We start from the raw sequence: 27746 nt of genomic DNA, 5'->3' as shown, positions 1-27746 counted from the left end.
ATTCTCAGTCAACATGACAACTTCAATACCTTCATTTTTTGTCTGAGTTGGTTTCCTGTGTTTCCAAGCGCTGGGGCAGCCTTTTCCTTAAGTTGGCTTCACAATTTTGTATCCCCTTAGAAGTAACTTTGTAATTCTGTTTTGTAGGTGAAAGAAAATTGCTTTTGCTTATGGATTTTTAATTTTTTTTTTTTTTTTTTTTTTTTTGTGGGAGAGAGTGGGGAGGAAGAGAGGGGGGAGAAAAAGTTACTGGAACGTGTGGCAGAGCCGTCAGAAATCAACGGCTGTGGCCGCCGAGCAAAACCCCACAGGTTTCACTTCCAACACGTCCTTTCTAGGCTGTAGCTGGACCTCAGCACGAGGTAGTGGCTGTCGGTAGGATAAAGTGGGAATTCTGTACGGAACAAACCAGTCTGGAGTTCTAAGTGCATCGATTCGTGTTCGTGTGAATTTATGGAGTTCAGTTTTGAATGGCGTTCAATCGTGTCCGACCAAGTGACTGAGTTTGTGGCCTGTGATCTCCCTGACTGAAGTACCCAGGAATTTTGTGTTCTCAATATGGCTGTAGTGTTGGTAAAGAACTAATAAGCAGAAAATAAAGCAATTATACAGCGGAGCTCTCCTGGTATGTTACTTGTATTGAATTATGAGAGAAGCAGAAAGGGGCAATCTGGTGCAGAGTCGGGCGTTGTGCTGGCATAAAGAGGGCTCTGTTCTGGATCTCCCAGATTGGGAGCCTGGCTGTAATTCCTTTGAGAATTAGATGAGAGACTATTTTTATAAGTGGAAAAGGAGGATGCTGCTTTAATATTCCCGCTTTACTGTCAGGGTTCTCCAGCCTTGGTGTCAGCCCCGCGTAAGTTGGGAAGGTGAGGACACGGAGGGACTGCCACTGCCGTGTTCCAGGGAGGGAATTCCCTGGAAAGGGCAGCCACGAGGAAGTGTGGAACGTGCAGGGATGGACAAAGGGGCCGCTGAGTGACTAGGGGTGCTTGTGGAGTGACAGATGTGGCGTTGGGATTCTGTGGTGCCTGAGGAGGACACGAGTGAGCCGATGAAAGGACTTGGGCAGGTGCTGGGGCTGCGGGGGGCTGGGGAGCAGCGGGATCTGGATCCTGTGACAGCTGCCATCCCCTGGGACAGGCAGAGGTCACAGAGGAGCTCTGCTGGCAGAGGGCACGGCGGGGGCTCCACGGCTGCTCCCCCAGCTGCAGGTGCCAGGCCAGGCACAGCCCTGGAGCTGCCTCCTTGCTGCAAAGCTTTGGGAATGCTCAGGAGCATCATTACCTGGGCTAGTGGGGAGCATCCCTGCCTAGGGAATGAGCTGAGCTTTGAGGCCCCTTCCCACCCCAACCATTCCATGATTCCATGAGTATCCAGCCAGGTGGGCACAGGGGCCGTGGGGCCACCACAGCCGTGATTCTCCACGGATCTTTCCCCTTCCAGGGTGCTCAGGCTCTGCCTGGCTGCCAGTCCAGGGTGTGGCTGTGTAAATGAACTTACTCTGACTTAATTAAACTCCTCGGAGCTGGGAGACAAGCAGGGGGAACCGGTGTCTCTCTGCTGTAGCAGTGAGTCACATTTCAAAATGCCGGCGCTTATCACGTTTATCTCAGGTGAGCCTGAGACCAGCCTGTGCTGGGACCCAGCCCCCAGCAGGGCTCTGCCCCCAGTCACAGGGCCCTGTCCTCATGCACAGGGCGTGGAAAAAGTGTGCCCACCGTTCCTAATTGGAAATTATCCTGCTAAGGAAAGTCCTCCCAAAGGAATGTGTCTCGCTTTAAAACGTCAGAACAGCTGGGCACAGGGGCTACGAGAGCCTGGTGGAGATGAGGTGGTCTCCCTTCTCACTGGGATTTGGGAATGGGAAAAAAGGGACTGCCAGCAGCAGAGAACTTGCTGTGGATGTGGAAGCAGCCTCAGTGTGAGCACTGTGACTCAGACTTCCCTCTAACACACGGCTGTGCTTTTTATCTCGGATTTGCTTCTAATATCTGTCCAACCTGACGGGCTCACTGTGGGGAATCTGAAATCCCCTCAGCTTTGGTGCTTTCTGGAAGTTAAAAAAAAAACTTTCCCCGCATCTCATGGGGAAGCATCAGCTCCCAGGGGCTGTTGGTGAGTGAGTGTCACCACTGCTGACTGACTCAGTTCCTCTTCTGAGGCCCCGCGCGCGCTCCGGCACCGCTCGTGTTTCAGAATTATGTCTGAGCAAAGGCTCTCAGGGCTTCAGGCCGGGGTGGAGCCCCACAATCCATCTCCCTTTCAAAAGTGGGAGCCCCCCAAGAGCAGAATGGTATCATTTTCACCCTGTGTCAGCTCTGGAAGGTGCAGGGGTGAGTCAGAGCTCTGGGGAAGGTGGTTTTTACAGGCACGAAATGGGGTGTGCAGGGGGTTGTCCACGAAGTGCCTCTGCTCTTGCTTAAGAACAGGTATCTCTGGCCTCCTTAAGAAAGGAGGGGGGAAAAAAGTCAAGATGTGAGTCACTGCTGAGTCTCACAGTGGTTTAACAGGCTCTGGCCCTTGCTTTGCCTCAAGTTTTCCCTTCCAGAGGCTGCACTTCACTCCTCTGTTCCTGTTTTTATTAGTTGCATCTTCCAAGACAGCTTTAGTTAGGAAAAATGCTTCAGCAGGGTTTAATGGGTGTCCTGTGAGATGGAAATTGGTGATGCTTGGAAATTGGTAACACATAAACCCTTCGGTTTTGTTAGAGGTGAGAACGACCCCCAGGGGTGCCACTCCTGGATCCATACAGGATCCCTGTGCTCCAGCTGCCTTTCAGTGGGTGAAAACTCCCTTGGTGGTTAAAAAGAGAAGAGGAGGAAACCAAGGTGTAGAAAAGAGCCTGAATTCCTGGCTGTGAGGGTGGGCAGGCCCTGGCACAGGGTGCCCGGAGAAGCCCCTGGATCCCTGCAAGTGTCCAAGGCCAGCCTGGGACAGTGGAAGGTGTCCCTGCCATGGCAGGGGTGGCACTGGATGAGCTTTGAGGTCCCTGCTTGAACCATTCCGGGATTCTATGATTCTGTGAACTCCTAAAGTTATCCCCATGCTTGTGCCTAGAATGGATTCCTTGTTTGATTTTCCACTGCCTGGACCAGGCACTGGCTGCATCCCGAAGTTTCTGATGGGGCAGGAGGGGAGGTTTTCTCTCTCAGCATTGCAAGGCATGAAAACCTGTGGAAAGCTGCAGCAAATGCTGCACTGCATCCAATGACTGTTGAGCTGATTGTTTTATGAGAAAGCGCTTTCATTTCACATTTTGGGGGGAGAAGGGGAACACTTCAAGCAGCCTCTCTGGTTACAGGACAGTAGAACACAGGGTGGGCTGGCTGGGAGACCTCAAAAGCAAGGGAAGCCATCTCCCAGGATTATCCTGGATTTTTGAGAAGACCACATTGCTTTTTTGTGCCTGAGCTCCAGCAATTCTCATCCCATGTGGGTCCATCAGAGGAAGGCACCTGCCTGGATCATTGCTGCAGGGGACAGAGAGGAGCAGAGGGAAGCATCCAGTGCCAATCCAGCCCCAAAATACCTCTGCCATTCCTGCAAAGCTGCTCTTGGGGAAGGAACTCATTCCATGAAGGCTGGGAGTTCCAGGGTCTGCCGTGCCTGGTGCTGACAGCTCCTAACTGGGCAGCACCGCTGGCTTGGAGTGCTCGCTCCAAGGGAGACTTTGCACTTTGTGTGTGGAACGTGGGGTTGCAAAGTCCCTGTGCTGTTGATATTTGTTATTTTTGCCCTGAGGAGCTCTGTACATTTTCCCCTGGGAAGCAGGGGGCTCCTGAGGAGCAGCACAGCCCCGTGGCCGGGACTTGCCGCCACCACGCGCCATTGGAGCGGGATGTGCCCGCAGTGATCCCATTAGCTCAACATCTGCCAGGATGCCTCTCCCCACAGGGGCTGGATTAGGCTGGAACTGACCCAGCTCTCCGGGAAGCTTTTCCTATCACGTACTTGTGGCTTTCAGGCTGCTGCCCTGGCTGTAACCAACCCCAGCGCCCGCCTCGCGCTGCCGGGAGGGAGCTTTGGCAGGCCAGCAGGGATTGGCTTCACCTTTGCCTCCGAAGAATGCCTGTCAAGTGTTCAAATTCCATCCTGTATATTCTGGAGCTACTTTTATTTTCAATATAATGAGTTTTTTGGGCTGTGATGACTCAGACTGGACTGGTTTTCACATCAGCACTGAAAATAGAAGCATTTGGGTAGGGAGGTGAGGGGCAGCAGCAGGACAGGCACTGCTGGTGCTCAGGGGTTCCTTGCTGCCTGACACAAAGGTTTGGGATGGTCTCCCCTGGCATCTGCTTGCTGGAGGAAGAGCCAAGCTCAGCAAGGGCCGGTGTGGAAGCCGCTGGCCTCCGCCGCTGCGTTGTGGAAGGAGCTGAATCACTGCCAACGAGCTGTCCCTGGGTCTGGCTCATCTTACAACCTTGGACTCCTTAATGAATCCAAAGTCCTCCAGCCCTTGCCTCCAAACATTTTGAATATGTGGCATTTGAGAGCCAGGGTCACCATCCACGCTGGGCTCTGGGCACTGGCAATGCTCCTGGGCTGCTCCTGCTGCTCTCCTGCAGCTCTGCTCTGGATCTGCTCCTGGCCACACTGGCTGCAGCGTTCCGGCCTCATTAGGGAGGGCTGGGAATATTGCAGGGAATAGGGCAGAGGTCTGTTCTCCTTTAAGGAATGCTGCCTGCAATCTCAGGATCTCAGCTCCTGCCATACCTGTTTGGCTGATGCCTCAGAGAAACCCTGCTCTGCATTTTGCCCTGGATGTGAGGTTACACTTTTAACCACAGCACCAAAACCTCCCAGCTTTTCATTTCATCATGGCCATTATTAAGATTTTTGGAGGGCGATGCATCTCCCCACCAGGATGAGCTGCAGATTTTCCACTTTGTTTGGAGCTGCCTGTGGGTTTTCCTGACCCAAGGCCTCCAGGTCAAAGCCTGGAACCTCTTACCCTAATGCCACACTGGCTTTTTCCCTCCTCATCATTCCAGTGTCCCCCCAGCCCTGTCCTGCCGTGGGGGAGAAGGGGCTCCACAGCTCCTCCTTCCCCTCTCCAGACTCTCCAGCTCCCAGAAACGCTCCCAGTAGTGAAACTGGTTAATCACGTTGGCACTGGAGGAGTGCTGGCATCCGAGAGGGATCTGTGGATTAACTGGTTCCGGTGTTTGCCAACTTCTCGGCAGCCTGATGCATTATTCAGCAGCCGGGCTGCTTTCGGGCCTTCGGAAAATCTGGAGCTTCCCAACACTTGAGGGTTTATGAACTGACGTCTCCCCTTGCAGCTTCCTCCTCCCTTGGATTGCCAATTAACCGCGGGCAATTAAACACCAGACCCGGAGAGTTTTGCCGCCGGTTCCTCAGTCTGCAGAGGAGGCTTGGGGCACCCGCAGCTTCCTCCTGGGCTCTGTCCCACCTGCCAGCATCCGCCCTTGGGAAACCAGGTGCTATTTAAGGCATGGGATCTGTGCACTCATTTAGCATCTACCAACACCCCGGCATTCCCAGGTTGCCAAAAATGTTTTCTGCGGCGGCGGGGAAGGCTCCGGGACAGCCGCAGCTGCATGGCTCTGGAGCAGCCCGTTCCCAAACCTGCAGTTCAGGCCGGAGCACTTGCAGATGGCAGATAGGGAGGGAGAGGTGACTCATGGAGATTAAATATCCTGCTGCGCCCGCCTCGTGGGCAGCGATGGCTCAACAAACCAACGGCACTCACAGCCACTCTGTCATTCCTGCTTTGCTTTTGCCTCCAGGTAGAGGGGAAGACCGGGAAAGGCAGAAGCTGTGGTAGCTGGGATGGCCCCTGGGGAGGATGAAGGGACAAGGGGACAGAGACAGAGCAGTGCCTGGGGGAGGCTCGTTCTTCTTCAAACACTTTTCTATCCATTGGTTTCGACGGCAAAATCCGGATTGCCGTGTCCTTTCCCAGGCCGCAATCCCGCTGCTGACTCGGTGCCAGCGGAAGGCGCTCGCGGGGCCATCAGGTCCGAGACAACGATTTCCCATCTCCTCTGATTGTTCCAGGCACTGCAGAGTTGTTGTCAGAGCCCGTTCCCTGTTTTGGAAACATAATTGGAATTATGCAAATTCCGGTGCGGCACCGGTGAGTGACTGACGCGCTCCTCGCCCGCAGTTGGGCTGTTGGAGCGTGGAAGGCCCGTTCCATCCCGGGAGAACCGGGGCTCAGCCCCGCTCCTGCCGCAGCCCCCGAGCACCCCAGCCCACTCCAGGGCTGCTCGGCAAAGCGCAGAGCTCGGTGCGTTCCTGCCCCAACACCCCGTGCTTGGAGCTTCAGCACCGTCACTCGGCCACGCTGGTGTTGCCAAAATTCCTGATGGTCGGGGGCTGGAGCTGTTTTGGGGATGCAGAGCTTCCCAATGGCAGCTCAGGGGCTGTTTGGTGGGAGCAGAGTGGGATCTGGAACACAAGGCTTGAGGGACTGGAGCAATGCTCCCTGTGAGGGCTGGGACTCTGCTGCCCTCCAGACATGCGGTAGCAGCATGGGGATGGTGCCTGGATCCAGCTGCAGTTCCCACCTGGAATGTGCTTTGGGCATTGCCCACTGGCCTGGGAGCGAGCTCGGTGCAGGGAGGTGCTCTGGGGCACCCTGTGCCGCTGGGAGCAGTCCCTGATACAGTCTGGGCTCCTGGGGGACTCTGCTCCTTGGAGCGGGATCCTGGGGGGGCTCGGACACACGGACAGGCGCTCGTGCTGCACAAAGTCCTCCCGCAGGGAGATCTGCGAGAGGAAAGAGGGATTTTGCCAAAATAACAGCACTTCCCCCCCACACCCATCTCAGCCTTTCCATCCGCGCGTCCCGCAGCGGTTCCTCTTTTAGCACTACGTCTCCTAAAAAAAAAAGTGTTGACTGCAGCTTTTCTGGAGGCTGCAGCGCTCCCGCCCCGGTGACTGCACAGCTCTTCCCAGTCTCCTTCCCGCTGCGGTTCCTGGGCTGAAGGCAATCTTTTCCGGTCTGATCGCATGGCCAAGGAATGTACGTGCACATACAGCGTGTCTGGAGTCAGTTAAGTGCCAAAGCCAGGCTTTTGGGAGAAGCACGGAGGAAAAACCATGCCCAAGTTGCTGCTTCCCCAGGTCCCTTTGGATCTGGGACGTCGATCCGGCTGCCACATCCCCGACCTCGATGTCTCCACCCGCGTTGTGGGTGTGTGGCAGTGATTTCTGCCTCTCCACAGTCAATAAAGTCTTGGCCAAGTGGAACAAAAATATTCAATCCTGTTAGTTTGGAAGGTAATTCCAGCTAATAAATAAACAGGGTTGGGAAAAAAACCACAGTGAGCCAGCGTGGCCAACGAGCTCATCATCAGCACTCCCCAGAGACGCTGCGGAGGGGGATGAGGGTAATTAACAAAGCAATTAATGCAAGATATGAAGCTGCTTCCCAAATACACAAGGAAATCCAGACTCCAGCTGTGCTGGCATTGCTTGTCCTGGCAAAGGCCCTGTCTGTGCTGGAAGGGGGATGCACGTGGTGTGTTTGTTTGCAGGATCCATTATTCAGGAGAAGCAGCAGGTTGGGGATTTGGCATCTTCCAGCAGGTCCCAAACCTCTCCATGAGCTTTGGTGGGATTCTGTTCTGCTCCCTGAAAATAAAGCTGCAAAAGGCCAACTGGAGCAGGAGGACCAGCAGCTCTTCCCAGCTGCCAGGGCTGGGTGATCCAGGGCCAGAGCTCCCTGAGCATCTTTCCAGGCCAGCTGCTTTGTCAGCTTGGAGCTCTTGGAAAGAAGAATGGGATGATGTTTCTGCAGCAGAGCCAAGATCCAGCACGCTCAGCTTGGCTGCAGTCCATGTGTGGGGCCATGCTCAGGCCCGGAGCTGGATGGAAATGCCTTTAAATGTGGATCTAAGTTGGATCTAAACCTATTTCTGTGCTGGGGGTGAGCTCAGGGAAAGGGGAAAAAGCCCCAAAACTGCTACTAGCTCCAATTGCAAAGATTCGTATCTATTTATATAGATATATAAATATATGAAAAGGTTTATCTCTATTTGTGTTAAATGAATCCCAGATTTTATGGATCAGACAAACCTGATGACACCACACATTATAGAATCCCAGAATGGTTTGGTTTTGAAGGGACTTTAAAGCTCATCATTTCCACCCCCTGCCATGGCAGGGACACCTCCCACTGTCCCAGGCTGCTCCAAGCCCCGTCCAGCCTGGCCTTGGACACTTGCAGGGATCCAGGGACAGTCAGAGCTTCTCTGGGCTGCTGGGGGCTCACAGCAAGTAAAAAAAGGCTCTGATGTGGCTCCAAGTTTTGCCATGTGATTTTTTTTTGCGCAGACACATCATCCTCTCTTGGTTTGTGGGAACTGGAACTGGATCTGGGCATTTCTGCCCTTTCTTTACACAAGTGGGAAGCCTTGGGAGCACCTCCCCATCTCCCAGACGTGTCTTCCCGGCATAAACTCCCCTCTTCCCAAAATATCCCCTCCACAAAGCTCTCACAGCTCAGGCTGCCCCAGCAGCATTCTCAGGGCGTTGCCTGCGGGCCTTCCCACTGAATTATATATAACACTTGGGTTTGGGGTGGGATTTTTGGGAAGGAAATCTGTTGCCAAGCAATGGAGCTGTGGGCCAGCTCTCTCCTCCTAAACTGAGACTCAGAAGTGTGTGTAAAATATCTGAGACATCTCAAGTAGGGTTGCAGGAGGCTGGATCAAGGGAATGTGGTGGAAAAGCTGCTGCTGGGGTTGGGAGAAGGTTTTCCTTTCGTTTTCCAGAGCCAAAGCTGGAAGTGGAGAGTTGTTTGATCCCAGAGACAACAAGAGATATGGAGGATCATGAGAAATCCTCCAAGGGTCCTGAATTTAAATTCAGAACATGTCCTGGACAGCATGTATAAAAACATTGAGTTTTCTCCCCAAAAGGAAGGTGGTATCAGCCCCAGCAGGGAGATGCTGTGGGGTCAACCTCAGCACCACGAACTGGAGCACGAACTGCGGCACCCACTCACCAATCCACGGCACCCACAGTGGGTGTAGATGAACCAGAGGGTCAATACTGACCCACAACCCCCAGCTGGGGGCTGGCAGTGCCTGTTGGCCTCCCTGGGAAAGCTCCAGTGGGAATGACAGTGCCAACCCAGTGACTGATTTCATCCCGATGCTGACGAGCATCGCCTGCAGCGCAGCCCCGGGGGGAGCCCCTGTTTTGCTCCAGGCCTGGAACAGCCCCACAGGAGGGTTTCAGCTGACAGCAATCCAGAGGGATACAAAGTTTTCCTGATGTTTTCCCCAGCTGTTCAGCTTGGGAGGGAAATCCCACCGGCGTGCTTTCCTCATTAACTGCTGTCACATTTTCCAGGCAGAGCCTTGGTGTGCCAGGCGCTGATTTGCATCACCAGATCACAAGGATGTGACCTAATTAAATTTCAGCTCTTTTCAATATGATTTTCATACTCACACAGGGGTTTTTTTTTGGACCTGTGGAACCAGCTGTCTCGGCAGGGATGTTTCAGGCTTGGAATGGAAGTGGAGAAAACATCTAATTTCCCACTGGGAGCGGCTGCGGAGGCGAGCTCTGGGGTCTCTCCAAAGACTTTCTCTGCTCCCAAAGTTTGATTCACAAGAGTGAATTGTGTTATCTTTTTAGGGCAGATTTTTTGTTATTATTATTTATGCAGAAGGGAACATGTTAATCCCACCCCTCTCCCATACAGATGGATTTAGGTCATGCTGGGAAGAGGGGTGGGAGAACCTGGAGTGAACCACATCCCTCTTGGAACAAACAACCTTCCCAGGGCTCAGCACTGGGTCTTACAAGAGGCCTCCAGTCAAGACTGGTCCCATCAAACCCCACCAAGGTCCCTCAGCACAAGGTAAACCCAACCATTCCAGGCATCCAGACCTCCCCAGGGATCTTTTAATCCTTCCCCAAAATTATTTTGAGTCTTAATTTTCCCTGGGAAGGACACATTCACCAGTGAGGGTAACACAGGAGGGTATCCCAGCTGGTTTTTTGGCTGAACAAGCAGAATCCCCTGCATTTTCCCGTTGCTATGGCAAGGGGGAGAGCTGGGATTTTTGTGCATGGGTTGGTAAATCTGGCCCGTTCTGCACGGCTGATTTGCCCTCCAATTAATTAAGGGCATTCTTCACTTCCCCTCGCAATTAACATAAAGAAAACCCAATTAACTCCTGCACGGTGGACGCTGAGCGCCGCCTTGGGCAGCGTGAAACCTCCCTGCTCTCCTGCAGGAAAAATCCGAAGGTTGCCCGGCTGGACCACAGACCCCCCACTGGAGCCCAGAGCCCATTGTGCTGCCATCCCATCCCTGTGGAACCACCCAGTTCTCCCTGAGTGAAATCACATTCTTGCCTTTGCCAGACCTGACGATGTTGGCTGCGAGCTGGGAATTAGGGTACAAAAGAAGATTTGGGTGGAAAAGGAGATTTCTGGCCAGCCTCAGGCAGGCTGGTGCCTCCTCCCACAACTCCGGGGCCGTGGTGGCCACTTTGCTGAGAGCCCGGAGCAAAGTATGCACAAAGGGCACTTCTGATGCCGTGGTCACTCATCCTCTTTTTTACAGCTGAAGCCATGAGTCTGGAGCAGTCTGGAGCAGTCTGGAGCAGTCTGGAGCAGTCTGGGAGCAGAGTCTGGGAGCAGAGTCTCTCCATCCATGGCATTCACGCCCCGGTGGCCACGCCTGTAATCCCTGCCATGAGGTGCAGCAGGTATTTCCTGTTCCCCAACTGCTCCGACTTGCCCTGCTCAGCTCCGGCTGCCCTGAGCAGCTCCCGGCTCTCCCGGCGCTCCCAGATGGATTCAGGTCCTGCAGAGCAGTGCAAGGACGAGCCGTGCTCTCTCCAGTCTCCCAAAATAAATACGGAGGAGGGAGGGGATGGCAGTGCCCTGCCATGATAAAGGGTGAGCGATGACACGGTCGGAGCTGGCTCCTGCTGCCTCACCAAGCCCTCGGGATTTGCCCCCAGGATTTGCCTCTGGAATTCCCACACTGCCAGAGCACATTGTATTTGCCTCATCCAGTGGATGCCTGGCCTCTGAGCAGGGAGGTGACTTGGTGACTTCCAGCTACTGTCCTACGTCACTTTCTCACCTCACTGGCTTCTGAATTTTGGGTTGCTTGGATAAACCATGCTCTGGCTGGTTTATCAGCTCCCAGAAGACCTGGATTAGATCCAGTGTCCTCCCCAAACCAGGAATTGCCAAAAATCCCAAGTGCTGGCACCACCAAGCTTTTTTTTTTTCTTCTTTTGCTATTTTAACACTTTTTAGGTGTTTGTGTCCAGTGCACTGGGCAAACCCCGGGTGTGGATGAGCAGCCTCCTTCCTGCAAAGGCACCTGGAGCATCCCTCATTTCCAGCATGGAGCTCTGAGCCTCAGGAGAGCTGGAGATTTGTCCATGGAGGGGGCGAGTCCCATGTCCCCCACACCCTCCCCAGGGCCACCCGTGGTGCTGTGACAAAGTGACCACACCAAGCACGATTACACCGACTGCAATTCCTGAACGTCCAACTACGACATCCAACCCTGTCCACAGCCCCTGCCAATAATCCTCGGGGACAAAAGACCCCGAGGGCAGTGCCTGCCCCCGCCTCTAATTCTTCCCCTTCACCCTAATCCCCCGCCCTTCTGTCACAGCGGCCAAATCCAATTAACCGTGCAAGGATCGCGCTTCACCGGCGCTCAAATGAAGCCACGGAAGCCCTCGGGATGGGTGGGGTGGCAGTGCTGGGGGTAGAGGAGCCATCCCTGCCTTCAGTGGGGTTTATTACCAAAAAAGAGACTTTCTGAGAGCAGGAAGTTGTGTCTGGGCAAGGAGTGAGGGAGGAGAGGTGGTCTGGCCATGGCCCTGCTGGGGGTGACTCTTTTTTCCCAGTTTCCCAGCTGGCTTGGTTGTGGTAGCAGCTTCCAAGGCCCCACTCCAAACACCCACGTGGGTCCCACTCATCCTCCAAGAATTAATATCCACTTGCTCAGGGTTTGCCATGAGCCTTGGAGCTCTCTTTCATGTCTGGCGGCAGAGGAAGATGCTCTGGTCCACCTCCAACCTGGCACGGAGCATGGCTGGGGGTTGGAAGGATGTTCTCCAGCCTGGCTACACTCCCAAAGGTCCCCACGTTTTTCTCCCATGATCTTGTTTGCCAAGAAGCAAAAAAGATGCAGCATGGAGGTAGCACAAATTCAGGACAGTCCCAGTGAACCCCCACCAGGACCAGAGTGCAGCCAAAGAAAAACCCAACGGTTTGGACTGGCAGCTTTTGCCAGGCTGAACTCAAGCTGCAATTCAGATGTGAAATCAGGTAACTTTGGGATGGTGAAGTTCCTGGGATAGAAAGGAGGCAAGCGGAACTGGAGGGTGCAAAGGCAGCAGAACAATGAGGAAGGGCTTTGGTGGGGACATGGAGGATGTGTCAGAGATGCTGCTTTTCCAGGCACAGACTGGGTAAAAGGTGAATAAATGATGGTTGGCCCCAGGAGCTGCAGCAGGACCAGGCCGTGCCTTAAATGAGGCGGAGAAACACGTGGGAGCAGAGGCTGGGGCCAAGGGGACGAGGTCCAACCGGGCAGGGGACGGCTGTGGGCGGCACACTGACCACTGGCAGCTGCTCCCAGACCTGAGCTAATGTTTAGCTTTGGACTTTGCCAAGTTGTCCAAGGGGCAAAGGAGAAGGAGGATGAGGGCGGGTGACCCAAGGGGGGCAGAGGGTGGCTGTGAGCTGGGCCAGTGTCCAGGGCTGTGACTCCTGCACGAGCTCTGGCTCAGAGGGAGCCATTTCTGGGGGTAGTTTGTGCTGGTTTCGTCCTGCTTCAGGAGGACATTCTCTGACAAGGCCTTGCTGAGCTACTCCATTTAGCTCAGCTCTTCCTGATGTATTTTATTCCCAACATATCGGGCTTGAGACAGCATTTGCAAGGGCTGCACTGAGGGGACACTGTTGTGGACAGGGTGAGGAGCCTGGTGCCATCACTGTCAAGGCTGCAAACGTGTCCCCAGAGCTGGCCCAGGGCTGAGCACATCCAATTGGCCTGGATAACCCACCCTGGCAGGTGCCTCATCTCTATTTAAACCCCCTCTCCTGGGATGTAATTAAGGACGTGTCTATTAATTGCTGTGTCACATCAGCACGGATTGTCCCTGTCACCACCACTGCTCCCTGGGCAGCTCCCACTGGGCCATTGCCACGTGCCTCCTCTCCATCCCCATCCCCTCCACCCTGCAGCATCCCAAACCTTCACATTTGGAGTTCTGCCTTCCCAGGCAATTTTGCAGAGCAACATTCTCCAATCCCACATTATTCTAATGACACCGTGGAAGAGCTAAAAATAGGAGAAAGGCATTTTCTGCCTCTCCCCCACCAGCCGCCGTCGGGAGCGCAGGGACGGCACCGGCAGTGGGAGCCTCTGAGGTGTTTGCAGGGAGCGTTTGGAGAGTATCACACCTCCCCTTTCCCTTCCCAGCCCTGGATCTTTAAATATCTGGCCCAAATCCACACAAGCCTGTAGCTGCTTAACTCCTTCCTTACACTCAAATCCAAAGGAAATTGGGCACCTGGGTGGGATGGAGGACATGGGGTGGTGGGTGAAAACACTGAGTGTGCCAAGCCTGCAGCAGTGACTCAGCCATGGTGTGGGTGGTGGAATCCTCTCAGCTTCCCTGGGGAATCCCCGGCTCCAGTGCAAACCTTCCAGCTCCTGTGGGATTCACAGAGCCCACCTCTCCCATCCCACTTGGTTTCCTCTCTTGCCAGGGCTCTTGGATGTCTCAGGGTCCTGCATGTGCTAGAAAATCCTGTGGGAAGCAACATCTGGATCCACGCTGCTCTCCCTAAAATGCACATCCCAAAAAAGTGATGCACTCACCCAAAAATGGTGCACTCCCCCGAAAAGTGATGCTCTTCCCCAAAACCAGCCATGCTGGATTTAGCACCTGAGCACGCTCGGCAGGGTGAAGCAGCAGCCTGGGGGCAGCTGTTCCAGGTTATTTCTGTTGTGGGGTTTTTTATTATTTAAGGCATCCTATGGGATCCTGCACTCAGCAGGGGTAGCTGGAGGTTGGGAATCCACAGGGAAGTGTGGACAACATTCCTCCACATGGCCCTGCCAGCCCTTAGAGCCCATCAGGCATCAGCTGGGTGAGGCTGGCACTGCTGGGCTGGGCAGGGGGAGCAAAACCCACAGAAAACTGTCACCGACTTCACCCACAGCTTCAGACAGGATCCCCAGAGCCTGCACTGGGAATGGGTCTGTGCACCGCTCTGGGCATGGAAACTGGAGCTGGCATGAGGGCACAGAGAGGCAGGGAGCAGGCAGGGAGCAGGGAGCAGACAGGGAACAGGCAGGGAACAGGCAGGACACAGAGAGGCAGGGAGCAGGCAGGGAACGGGCAGGGAACGGGCAGGGAACAGGCAGGGAACAGGCAGGGAGCAGGCAGGGAGCAGGCAGGGAGCAGGGAGCAGACAGGGAACAGGCAGGGAACAGGGCAGGGCACAGAGAGGCAGGGAGCGGGCAGGGAGCGGGCAGGGAGCAGGCAGGGAACAGGCAGGGAGCGGGCAGGGAGCGGGCAGGGAGCGGGCAGGGAGTGGGCAGGAAACGGGCAGGGAGCGGGCAGGGAGCGGGCAGGGAGCGGGCAGGGAACGGGCAGGGAGCGGGCAGGGAGCGGGCAGGGAGCGGGCAGGGAACGGGCAGGGAGCGGGCAGGGAACGGGCAGGGAGTGGGCAGGGAACGGGCAGGGAGCAGGCAGGGAGCGGGCAGGGAACGGGCAGGGAGCAGGCAGGGAGCGGGCAGGGAACGGGCAGGGAGCGGGCAGGGAGTGGGCAGGGAACGGGCAGGGAGCAGGCAGGGAGCGGGCAGGGAGCGGGCAGGGAACGGGCAGGGAACGGGCAGGGAGCGGGCAGGGAGCGGGCAGGGAGTGGGCAGGGAGCGGGCAGGGAGCAGGCAGGGAGCCATCCAGCCCCAGCGGCACTGCTGGCCCTCCTGGGACGCAGAGATCCAAACCCGAGGGGGATTAAGCGCCCGCTCCGAGGGTGTCAGGCCGGGATTGTGCTGATGCTGAGCCGCAGGTGGGATGGGCTTTGGAGGCCGGGCAGGGCGGGAGGAGCAGCGGCCGCTCGCTGCCCCGCAGGGGGAACAGAAACGCCGTGAGGCGGTGGCTGCCACTCGCCAGGGACTGCACTGGAGCGGAGCACAGACGGATGAGTCAGAGGATTCGGGCACAATGGGAAGCGCGGGCTCAGCAGGGCCGGGACACGCAGGGCCGGGGACATGCCGGGATGGGGCCTCAAGGCTGCCAGCGCTGGATCACCCTGAGCAAATCCTCCTTCAGGGCAGACATGGAACAGAGGGGAAAACGTGGCTTTTTTCCGCCTGGTTGTAGGGAGAGGAAGGAAATGGGTGAACTCATGGCAGCGTGCAGGGACAGGGCTCTGCCACGCGTCCTCCTGGACACGGGGCCGTCCTGCGCTTCCCACTGACGCTGGCAGGGTACCAGGGACCACATCCCAGCCTGGCTGCTTCCCCAAGGCACCCCCACTTCCCTCCTGCCCACTGCTGCCTTCTCACTTCCGCAGCCTTTCCCAGTTTATAGGTTTCCTTTTTTTATAAACCTCAAAAAAGCAAAGCCAGGAGCACAAGAGGAATAAAGAAACAGCCACACCACAGCAGGAGCCCTATTTCATCTCCTGATCCGAGTCACCCCAAAAGGCCCCTGGCTGCTCCCACATTCCTCATGGGAGCTGGTGGGGGCAGGAATAACTGGCACAGGATAATTAAGGGCTGAAGATGGAGGTGCTGCCTGGGCACGAGGTCCCACAGCTCACAGGGATGGGAGAAACCTCCCATGGGAAACCCAGGGTGGACTTAGACATCCATCCCACAAGGAAATTTGGGAAACATCTTCCAAAAATGTCTCTACAGGCCAAACAGTTTGACAGAATTTCAGCCACCGCTTTCTCTGCTCATTGTCACCTTTCTTCCACTTCACAGGGGATGGTGGCTGAGAGAAGCTGAGCCTCAGAAGACACTGAACTTGGACACAAATGTGGAGCACCATCACCCTGGAGGTCCTGGTCACTCCTGGGGCTTGGACTCAGGGCTGGGATCCACAGCTCTGGCTGCCCACAGGTGCAGGAACAAGAGCTCCAGGGCCTCTGTGCTGCACAAAACTCATGGTTTGCATGGCCTCAGAAAAGAAACTTTTTTTTTTTTGTTTCAGGATGTGAAAGGAGACCACAAGACCGCAGTCCCACGGCTTCCCCAGCCCGGGCTGACAGGACACTGCACCAGCAGCAAGCAGATCAAACTGACACCATTTCAGGAGGGGAAAGCTGGGACCCCTCTCCTGGCATCCTACACGCTGTACAGGCACTCGTGGGGCAGTGCTGGGAACACGTGCTAGGCCATGGAGCCACACCCACACCACCACTGTCACCAAGCAGTGTCCCCAGCCCCCAGGTGGGGCTGCCAGAACACCTGGGGTTTGACATCATGAAATCCCGGAATGGTTTGGGGTGGAAGGGACCTCAAAGCTCATCTTGTTCTACTCCCTGCCATGGGAGGGACACCTTCCAATATTCCAGGCTGATCCAAGCTCTGTCCACCCTGGCCCTTGGGCACTTCCAGGGATCCAGGAGTAGTCACAGCTGCTCTAGGCACTCTGTGCCAGGGCCTCCCCAAACAGCCAAAATCTTCTCCCTAATATCCAGTCTAACCTTGGCCTCTGGCAGTGGAAGCCATTCCCCCTGGTTCAGGCCCTCAGGGCCCCATGAGGTGGGGGCAGGTGCAGCAGGGATGGGAGAGCCCTCCTGTCACTGAGCTGGTGACTGCCACCCTGCCGTTGTCACTGCACTGTTTGCTCAGTGGGGCTCAGGAAGTGGCACAACAGCAGCAGCAGCCACAGAATCAACCCAAGACACCGTTTAACGGAGCTGTTTGCCCATGGCCCAGGAGCACACAGCAGCTGGGGGGAGCAGCAGCAGATCCACAGGAAAAAAAACCTTTTCCTTAATACTACAGGCAAGAAGTGTCATTTTCTACGAGGAGAATCCACTTGTCCAGGACTACATGCCATGGAAAATGATTGCACAGCTGGGGAGGACACTTTCCCAAGCAAAGCCACCAGCCCTGTGGGATGTGTGGGAGCAGGTCCTGGCCTCACACAGTCCCGGGGGCTCTGCAGCAGCACTGGGAATCAGTGGATGGCTGGATCTGGGCACCAGCACTTTCTGGCAGCTACCCTGCATCTCCTGCTTGTCCTAGAAAAGGGAGAAACGCCCATGGAGCACCATGGGTCCTGCAGTTTAGTGTCTGATACCGTGACAAGGCAGCATCAGTGATTGATGTGGCTGGTGCTGAGCTGGCATTGCACACCGTGCTCCATTCCAGACCGCATGCCCTCAATCCAAGTGGAACTGGAACAGCTCCACTGGCTGTCACAGCCAGGAGTGAGCAGCCCAGCAAAGCCCCAGAGGCACCACGGGCTGGTGGCACTGCCACTGCTGTCACCAGGGGGACAGGGCAGGGCAGAGCCCCCTCCACAGCACAGGAGCATCATGGCTCTCCCAGGAAAATCCCGCGTGACCTCCGCACCCACAGCCCACGCAGTTTCCCATCGCTTGAGCTGGTGTTGAAACCAAGCCAGAAAATTATCCACAATTTAAGCATGACTTTAGGCAAATGCTGAAACTCCCAAATGCCTCTGCCTGTGACACCAAACTGGCTCCCACAGCAGCAGCACATGGAGGTTTCCTGCTCTCTCTTGAGGACACAAACAAATCTCAGCAAGGTGAGGCACAGGGTGGGTACTCAGCTGGGATGTGGTGGATTTGGTGCTGCTGGTTCTCACCACATCTAGCCTGGAGGCAGAGCCCAGGGATGAGCTCTCTTCTGTGGACAGCTGGAACAGATTTGGGCACGGCAGGAAGGACTGCAAGGGACAGGAGCTCTCCAGAGCACCTGCTGTGCCCAAGAGGCCAGGCAGAGCCTGACCCTGTCACAGCCAGACTTCTCCAAAGAGCCCTTGTGTTTCATGGAAGGGGCACCAAAACATGCTCTCTGCAAGGAATCAGGACAAATCCAACTGGGACAAACAGGACAGGTGAGAGAACAGAGAGGCTGGCAGGAAGCAGGATCACCACCTCCCTCGCATCCCGTTTTCCATAAGGGCTCCACACCCTCTCCTAGTTCCGAGCAGGCAGCCACCAGCCTCTCCAGACACCGTGGAGCCGAGCCCCAGTAGGAACCCACCCCCTTCCCAAACGCCCTTTTTTCTCCCCAGAAAGCAGCTGTTTCACGTGGTGGCTCTGGGGACAGGCGGCCCCTCCCTGCTGCCCTGGTTAGTGGCGGTTTCCTCTCCACAGCTGCGGAGCAGCAGCAGCAGCAGCAGTTGGGTTTTTACATCCCCCTCGCTGGGTGCAGCTGGTGACAGGTGACGCAGACGGTGACATGGCCCAGCCCCTCTCCCACGAGGTCCCTGTCACCCAGGGACAGTCACAACCCAAGTGACACAGACCCAAAGCTGAGGGCACAGCAGAGCAGCAACCAGCAGGGAAGAAAAAGCACAACTTCCTCCCTTTATCTTCTGAAGAAGAGATCCGAGCCCTGTGCAAAAGGAAGTGCTGATACCACACGTCCTGTAGATTAAACAGTTGTTCACCAGCTCCAAACCCTTGGGAAAGGCTGCTCCCCTCTGCATCACCCCCACCACCAAGCAGAGTGCCAGTGTCCCAGTGTGACACCATCCCCACCACTGCTGGGATTTGGGGATCTTTTCCTCACTTTTCTGCAATCAGAGCTTCCACCCAGGAAGCCACGTTGGTGTAAATATTGCAGTAAATGCCTTCCTGCAGGCCACTGGGTAATTAAGGAGCTCTTCCCATAACAAGGTAACAAATAACACGTGCGGTTTGACAAATTAGGTTCTCGCGTTCGCTAATCGCCGCCGCCGCGCTCGGCAAGCCAGGACAGCGTTTTAGGATGTGGGAAGTTTGCAAGGAATTCTTTTACTGGAGATAAAGGGAGCCTGAACTCAGGGCAGGTGCAGAAAACTCCTGGGAGCCTGCAAACGAAGCTCCTCCCAACCCACTAGTTTTTTAGTGAAAACTCAGCCACGGTAACTCATGCCTCGGTCACAGACCCAACTTCCACAGCTGCTTCCACCACAGAAAAGTGAGAATTCCTGCAAAATTCCTCCTCTCAGCCACCACTGTGTTCCAAGGGGCAGAAACACTGACAACCACAAGGAACCTGCTCACCAGAATAACCTGAAGGTGTCAAACTTGAACACTGCAGGTCTTTACACCAGAAAAGCACAGGTGAAAACAGAAGGCAGAATGATTTTGCACAGGCGCGTTTTATCCGTGCAGGAACCATCATCACCATGACAGCCCCAGCTCCTGGAATGAGCCTCCAAAGAGGGAATGACACAGGAATCACAGTTTGAATGAACAACCCATCATCTGAAACCCGGCAGATGTCCTGTACCAAAGCTTTATTGACCGGCCGGCTGAGCCGCTTCCAGTTTTCCCCTCTCGGAGGTTTCAGCGCGGCGCGCTGGGATCGCCCGGGTGAGCGCTCGGCAGCGCCGCTCCCGCCCCGCAGAGGCACCGGCACGCCCCCGGCTCCATCCCCGGCTCCATCCCCGCCTCCCCGGGCCGCGGGCACGGCCAGCCCACAGCCGTCCTGCCGGAAGGCGCTCTCAGACACCTCTGCCGAGTGCAGCTAGAAGCTGTTGGGTGTAGATGAGTCCCAACCACAGCGCAGACAGTCCCTCTGTGGGGTTATCCCGTCCCCTCTTCTCCAGAGCTCTGCCAGGGGACAGATCCCGTGCTCAAAGACCTCACGATGGGAAATTCTGTCGAGAGATTTTCACAAAGATGACAGATTTTTAACTGGCCTGGTTTTGCTCAAGAGCTGAGCCTGCACGTTGTGTCAGCACAATATGCAAAATATTTTCTTCACGCTTCATCTATTAACCCCAAAATGATCAAAGCAATCCTGGCAGCTGCTGAGTATCAGATCTAGAGCATGGTTTGGGGGAGAGGGTGGCACAGCAGAGCCCACGGTGCCAAAAGCAGCACCGGGCATTGTATTTTTATTACTTTGGTGCCTCCAAACTCCAGTTTGGAGGTCCCACCCCAGGAGCGCACGGAAGCAGAAGTGTGAAGCTCAAAGGCAGTGCTGAAGAGGAGAGCTGGCACCTGGAGCACCACATTTGGGAACAAAGCAGCTCCTTTGCCCAGCAGGGATCCGGGCTGCGGTTCCCTAATCTCACAGTCAGTGTGCAGCTCCACCTCGGGAACGCTGTGCCAAGGAAGCAGCAGCTCTGGGAACTCCTGGCAGCAGCTGCTGTGCTGGTGCCATGAACCGTTCCAGTGGAAGGGTTCCCATGGCAGGGATGGAATGAGATGAGCTCTAAGGTTCCTTCCCAACACCCCAGAGCTGCTGGGACTCTGGACCTACCGCCCTCTTCCTGTGGATGCTCACGATGTGGATGTCTGCGCTCCGATACTCCTCGTCGTGCCTGTCCAGGGGAATTGTTTCCAGCTCGAAGTCCCTCTGAAGCAGCTGTTCCACAAAGAACAGTTCCACAAAGGCTTCCACAACCATTCCAGACATTCCTCCCCATGCAGCACTTCACCCTCATTTGAACTGCTCCAGCACTAACTCAAAGCTACTCCACAAAAATCTATTTAAAACACTCCTGGAGGGATTTAGAAGCTGTGCGGATGTGGCACCTGGGGGGACACGGGTCAGTGGTGGCCTTGGCAGCACTTGGGGGATGGTTGGATTTGATTATCTCAGAGGACTTTTCCAACCTAAACCATTCTGTGAATCCATGATTTTGCTTCAATCCCTGAAATGCTAGGCCAAACCACAGCACCTGCCTGCCAACCTTCTCAACTGAAAGGGAGAGAAAAAACCAGTCTAAAATCCCCCAGCACCGGCTTTGGGACATGCTTAGATTGCCCGGGTTGAACCTGGCAAAGGAGGAAATAAATCACACAAAAAAAAGCAGGAATGAGCCAGAAACACCAACACCTGCTGTGTTTATTGTGGGAGCAGCACCTCAGCAGAGCTGAGCACAGCCCTCCTCACTGCCAGGGCCCCACAGGAGTGTGAGGCACTAATTATCAAACAGCTGCTTTGATTAACAGGTACCAATCCCCTGCAATTCTCACCCTTTCCCTTTTTTTTTTTAGCAATATTGTAGTTATTATATATAATCCTGCACAAAAGCTGCTTCTCAACAGTCAGAGTTAAACCTGCACTGACCATCATCCCCCCACAGGTGTTCCCTGCATTACTTTTCCTCACCTGCACACAGGATACAGCTGGAATATTCAGTTAAAACACCCGTTAATGGGCTCTCATTAGAGAGAAGGAATTTCTTCAGAAGCACCTCTGTCACTCAGGAGAGAGTTTTGAGCTCCTGAGCAAAACTTTGTATTTTCCCTCTGCTTTCAATGGAACAGCCTAAAAGAAAATGTGCTTAAAAACCACTTACTTCAAAGTATTTTCTCTCAATTTCAGGGTTCTTCCCCATAGTCCTCTGTTCATAGCAGCACAGGACACGAGTGTCAGGGCCTGTCAGGTCCTTCAGGGTCTTCAGCAACGGCTCCAAGGACTGCCCAAAAGAGGTGACACATTTCCCACGTGGATTTCAAGTTCATTTCACTGGTTACCATACCCTCTAGCTAAAGTCTTCACCCCAGAGAGAAGCTCCCAGTTTTGCTGTGCAGGGAGTTATTTTCAGTGCTTTAACTGGGACAAGAAGATGGGGGGAAAGCTGGGAAGCAGAGCAGCAAGGGAGACTCACAGGAGAAGAGTTTCCCAGACTGTCCAAGAAAACGGAACTGGAATCCAAGCCAGAAACATCCCACGCTGCTGAGTGGGCCCTTCCTCGAGGCACGCAACAATGAGAACTCCTCAGTGTGGCTCCGAGTGAGAGTTTTCTCAATTATTCCTGCAGGATGGCTCAGATCCAGCCCCCAATGCAGGGAAATGGGACCAACAGGCAGGGACTCAGTGCCAGGGGCTGGTAAAGCCATCGGAAGGGCACTGGGACATGGGGTTTTTCAGGTTATTTCCCTTCTCCTGCAGCTTCCCTCAGCTCTCCGTGCACATCCTACAGAGCTCCAGCTGAGGACACAAGGCAGACTACAGCAACCACTCAGCTGTAGCAGGATTCCTCCTCTTGCCTTCCCAAAGAAAGCGTGAGGAGAACCCAAACAGCAGATGTAGCAGTTTTAAATTTCATTTATCAATGATTTCAACAGTTCACATTTTGCTTCACCCTTCCCAATGCTTAAAAAAAGGTGTGGAGAAGGCACAAACATTCAATTTGGAGGTTTTAACATAAAAATAGTCTCTGGTTCTATTTCAAATGGCCTTACATCTATTAAAAATGCCTCTTTCAGTCTTGCTCTGTGTATTCCTATAAACCACAGGGACCATGACATGAGCACAATATTTACCTGAACACGTCTCACACTAAACACACTGATCCCACTCCCCTTCCCAAGAAACCTTTCTGTAGGGGTTGAGCAAAGTCCTCATTTACCTCCTCATAGTAAATGCAATCAGCCATGAGTATGTAATCGGGGGGAGGCTGAAATTCTGCTACATCTTCACCCCTACAAAAAACAAACAAGAGAAAACCAACAAAAAGTGAGAAATTTCAGTGATAACACATACTAAAGGACTGAGGATAAAGTTAATTGCTGTGTTCTCATATTAACACATTAAATGTGTTCTCATTAAGTTTCCCTCCCACAGCAGTGTTTTGAAGTTATTTAGCTATTTACCAAAGCCAGTGCAGAATCACAGAATCCCAAAATGGTTTGGGTTGGAAGGGAGGTTAAAGCCCATCCCATTCCACATCTGCCATGGGCAGGGACATCTTCCACTATCCCAGGCTGCTCCAAGCCCCATCCAACCTGGCCTTGGATATTTCCAGGGATCCAGGGGCAGCCACAGCTTCTCCGGGCATGCTGTGCCAGGGCCTCATGTCCCTCACAGCCAAGAATTCCCAACATCCCAACTAAATCGACTCTTTTTCAATCTGAACCCCAAAACCCCATTAAAGCTGAACAGAGGCATGAAATAAAGGCTCATACAAACCATTTCAGTACCTTGGCTCGGACTGACCCTGTGACCAGGTGCTTGTTATTCTCAATATTAACCATCAACAGCTCCTGCAGCTCCTCCAGGTCTGTGACCGTCACGTTCGCCCTGTAACACACACACATGGTTAGCGAATAACGCAGGGGACACTCTGCACAGCACAGAAAACAGGGTCTGAAGGAATCGAAAGGCTCTGAGGGAGAAGACAGCGCCGGGCAGGGGCTCCCGCTCACCCCAGCGTGGCTGCCATGATGCCGACGGCGCCGGTGCCCGCGCCCAGCTCCAGGACGTGGCGGCGGGCCAGGGGGCAGGCGCCGGTCTCCAGGAACTTGGCGAGCACCAGCGCGGCGTCCCACACCACACAGCCCACACCGCCAGCAGCCCGCTGCTCCAGCCGCAGCGCCGGCCCGGCCCGCCGCTCCAGCTCCCGCACGAAGCCCGCCATGGCCGCGGCTCTGAGGCGGCGCGGCCCCGCCTCACGCTCGGCCCGCCCCGGGAGGAAATGGCGGGCGGGCCGTGAGGGGACGGCGCTGCCCGCCCGCGCTGGGCGGCGGCACAGGCTGTGCTCGGGGGGCGTGGAGGCTTTTCCAGCAGAATTTATTGCAGGATTCCGCCAGCCGTGTGGAGCCGGAATAATTCCAGGATCCTGCCAGTCATATCCAGCCGGAATGATTCCGGGATCCCGCCAGCCCGGTCCCTGAGGGAGCGCGGAGCCCTCAGGACCCCTGAGCAGCTCCAGCCTGAGCCCTGCTGAAGGTTCTGTCACAAACCGCCCTCACACAACTTACAAAAGGTCTTAACAAACCTACAAAAAGGTTTTAATAAACTTACAAAAAAGTTTTAATAAACCTGCCAAAGTCTTAGCAAATCTACAAAAAAGGTCTTAATATAACATACAAAAAGGCTTTAATAAACTTAAAATGGTCTTAATAAATGTACAAAAATATCTTAATAAACATATGAAAAAGGTCTTAATAAACCTACAGAAAAGGTCTTAACCTACAAAAGGTCTTAACAAACCTACAAAAAAGTTTTAATAAACCTGCAAAAGTCTTAGCAAGTCTACAAAAAAGGTCTTAATATAACATACAAAAAGGCTTTAATAAACTTAAAATGGTCTTAATAAATGTACAAAAATATCTTAATAAACCTATGAAAAAGGTCTCCCTGAACCTATGAAAAAGGTCTTAATAAACCTACAGAAAAGGTCTTAACCTACAAAAGGTCTTAACAAACCTACAAAAAGGTTTTAGTAAACTCACAAAAAAGGTTTTAATCAAGCAACTGAATATAATTGATTCTGCGTTGACATCTTGAAAATGCAAAGGTTTTAGATTTCCCCCCCTTGGATATGTGGAAGAAAGTTTTTTTTATTACTTTATTTCTTCATTTCTTTTAGAGCAATGGGAGGCCTCTCGGTGGTCGGCAGATTCCCCCGGAGGGGAGGCTCCTCTTCCTTGGGAAGAAGTTTCCTGAGGGAATTGCCTTTTCCCACACAAGCCAACTTCAAACCCAGACTTCGTATTTTGCCCCTCCAGCAGGTTTTTTTTGTTGTTCTTTACCTACCCCTCTAATTATGAAGTAACAGAAATGTTATTTATTACTCTCTTGAACCATGCTGGTGGGAATCTCACTGACCACTTTCCATGGCCATGTTATATTTTACTGTGGAATATTCAAAATGGTTTTGGCATAAGCATTTGTACAGGAAGGCATAGAGCTGACATCTGTATATTCTAAAATGTGGGAGAATTTTTCCTCTTCAACAACACATGAAACTCTGAAAAAATATTATTCCTTTTTTAGCAACAGCTGCTGGTGGGGACTTAAAAAGTGTTAATGCAAAGAATTTAAAAAAGAATTCCACTTTTCCAAGTTATACTCCATTTTCCTACTTGCACTCTCAGTTCGTGCATGTCAAGTTTGGGACTTCTTGAACCTTATTTTATCAAAATGAAGCAGCTCTCCTATAAAAAGTGTATTTTAGCCCCTTGTGTGAATGGATTCCAACCCTCTCTTCTTCCTCACAGAAGTAGCATGGAGTGGACAGGCTGTTCAAGAGGCAGATGGAAAAATACATCTTCCCAGGAGAAAATGGTGGGGTTCTGGGTATGATCCTGTATGATCCAGGAGCTGGACTCGATGGTCCTGATGGATTCCTTCTAACTCAGGGTATTTCTAATTAATATCCCTCCTCAGTCGTATCTCCTCTCCAAAAAGGAGAATTTTCCAAATGGACTGCCCAAGACAATGGGAGCAGCTTAGGCAGACTGATGAGAAGCTGGAGTGTGATTTGGAAGCCTGGGATGCGTCCAACTCTCAAAGGCAGAAGGAAAGCCAAAGTGAAACCTGCAGCATGGAAAACTGGGGCATTTTGTGTTGTCAAAAATGCAATTCCCAACCTTGTCCTTGCAAGGAACACGCACCGCTCAAGCTCTTAAAAATTAAGACTGGGGTGATTTATTAATCTTGTTAAGAACTCTGATACAAAGCACAGTAAAAGGCCACAAACCAGTAAATAAAATGTGGCTGGTGAAGGCCACTTTATAAATGCTGCTACAGAACTACCAGTAAAACAGACTCACTCTCACACCAGTTCAAACACGGGGGTCAGACTGGCAAAGAAAAGTTCCATTCACTTATCAGTTTGAAAAGTTTAATAAAGCTTTAAGTGTTTGCTGGTTTAAATGCTACCAATTTCCGAAGTGGATTCACGAGTTAAGTGTAGATGTAAAGGAAGTTATTAGGTCTGGAAGGCAGGACTGTTCCCAAGGCAGAGAAAACGCTGCTGGCCGGATCCAGTCCCACGAGTAGCAGACTGTGTTATAGGCCTCGAAGTCAACTTCAATTTATACATGTCATTAGCATATCTGTAAATATACAATATAAACAATTGTACAGGCGCATAGCTTTGTTCTCTACAACAACAGACAAACTCTTTAGCTTAAGACACCTTCGCCTATCAAAACAAAAAAGGCACATCTGAGCAGGATGCACGTGAAGTACTCGGGATCCTCCCCGATACCCCAGATGGGTACTCCTCCTTCATCCTTTCTCCAAAGAACCAAGACCAACCAAATATTTTGGTATTTAGATTTCAACCTATTTTTTTCTTTGTCTTCAGCAGCAAATCAATGGCAATTAAGACATGGCATGAGAATATTCCAGAACACGAGCTGTCACTCAGGAACCTCAAGGCAAGTGGTCAGAGGTTTCAAATCTGTGACGCTCTGTATCCTTGTGTTGTTTGATCATCCCATTGCTGGGTTTCCTTATTTTAAAAAAAAGGCCACTAGTGCTCAAATTTGAAAAAAATATTCCACAGACGCACCTTTTTTTTTTGGCTCAGTGCAATTAAATGATGTCAGTTTAAATTCACTTAGTGTAGTTTACAGTGCAAAAGGTCTATTTTGTGTTCTGGCAGAACGGTCGGCACTGAGGATGTGAACCAAGGCAATGCTGCTGCTCACCTGAGGGTAATGCTGTCCAACCACACAGGTTGGAATGTGTGTAGTCTGAATTTTTTCAAATTTAAACCTTTATTTTTTTTTTGATCAGCAGCACTTTAAGAGCGTAATTTGTGAAAGTACTAAAATACACTGCCTTTTTTTCTTTTTTTTTTTGAATAAATAAAAAAAAAAAAAAAGAGGAACTTTACAAATAGTATTCCAGTGTCAATGACTACTATGGCTAAGGTCATTGAGGAGTTTCTGCATTTTCTAGCAAAGACAGTCTGTGCAAAGGAGGGTGGGAGAGCTCCCTTTTGTAAGTCTTTGGTGGCAGTTTTGGCAGCTGAGGGCTGGAGTTGTGCCGGGGCGGCACGGGGGGCACGGGCGGCTGGGCCAGGTTGTTGTGGCTGGCGCTGAGGACGCAGCAGCGGCGCAGCACCCGCGGGGAGGGCGTGCTGGGAGGGGTGCCCGGGGAGCTGGGGCCCGAGCCCGCCTCCCGCAGCCACTCGGGCTCCCGGGGGAGGCGGCCCAGCGGCGGCGGCTGCAGGCTCAGCGGGCAGTTGATGAAGTGCTCGGGCGGCCGCAGCGGCACCGGGGGCGGGGTGTCGGGGACGGGGTCGCGGGGGGGTGGAGGAGGAGGGCTGTGCAGGGGCTGCTCCAAGGGGCTGGTGTAAGCAGGAACGCGAGGTTGGATCTTTGGAGGCGGCGGCTGCCGAGGTGGGATCGCTGGAGGGTCGTCGTCCGGCTTGGGATTTCCCTGCGGTGTCACGGAGAAAAAGGAGGTGTAAGGAATGGAGAGCACAGAATCCCTGAATGGTTTGGTTTTAAGGGACTTTAAAGCTCATCAGTTCCACCCCCTGCCATGGGCAGGGACACCTTCCACTATCCCAGGGTGCTGCAAGCCCTGTCCAGCCTGGCCCTGGACACTGCCAGGGGGAGCCACAGCTGCTCCGGGCGTGCTGTGCCAGGGCCTCCCCACCCTCACAGCCAAGAACTCCCAATTCCCAACATCCAATCCAAACCTAACTCTCCTTCAGTTTAAAGCCATGTTTGGATAAGGAGCAATCTTCAGACAGATGAGGAATTCTCCTGACCTCTGCTAGTGGTGCTGTCAGAAACACAGCAGCTGTTCTGTTGATGGGAATATGAACACTGTGTTCCTGAAATTCCTAGCAGAGTCTGAG

At 53.5% G+C, this 27746-nt stretch overlaps 2 protein-coding genes across 3 annotated transcripts in view; both read right to left on the bottom strand.

Annotated features, from left to right (window-relative positions):
* Positions 1–19315: 19315 nt before the first annotated feature.
* VCPKMT (valosin containing protein lysine methyltransferase) lies at positions 19316–23612 on the bottom strand. Of its 2 annotated transcripts, XM_063399736.1 has the most exons (6): positions 23347–23611; positions 23111–23221; positions 22551–22623; positions 21495–21614; positions 20450–20554; positions 19322–19841 (listed from the first exon to the last, which is right to left on the bottom strand). In XM_063399736.1, exons 1-6 carry the CDS (start codon positions 23556–23558, stop codon positions 19827–19829), a joined length of 636 nt encoding a protein of 211 aa, XP_063255806.1. In that variant the 5' UTR covers positions 23559–23611; the 3' UTR covers positions 19322–19826. The 2 variants fall into 2 exon arrangements, with proteins under 2 accessions (XP_063255805.1, XP_063255806.1); XM_063399735.1 differs by having other exon boundaries at positions 19316–20554; positions 23347–23612.
* Positions 23613–25550: 1938 nt separating this feature from the next.
* SOS2 (SOS Ras/Rho guanine nucleotide exchange factor 2) overlaps positions 25551–27746 on the bottom strand; it is a 43931-nt gene continuing 41735 nt past the window's right edge. Inside the window, exon 23 of the mRNA XM_063399734.1 lies at positions 25551–27319. Coding sequence (XP_063255804.1) covers positions 26810–27319 — 510 coding nt within the window. The 3' untranslated portion in view covers positions 25551–26809. The remainder of the gene's footprint in view (positions 27320–27746) is intronic.

Source organism: Prinia subflava, chromosome 5 (genome assembly GCF_021018805.1).
Source record: "Prinia subflava isolate CZ2003 ecotype Zambia chromosome 5, Cam_Psub_1.2, whole genome shotgun sequence".
NCBI lineage: Eukaryota > Metazoa > Chordata > Aves > Passeriformes > Cisticolidae > Prinia > Prinia subflava.
This window is presented reverse-complemented; position numbering and strand designations above follow the sequence as displayed.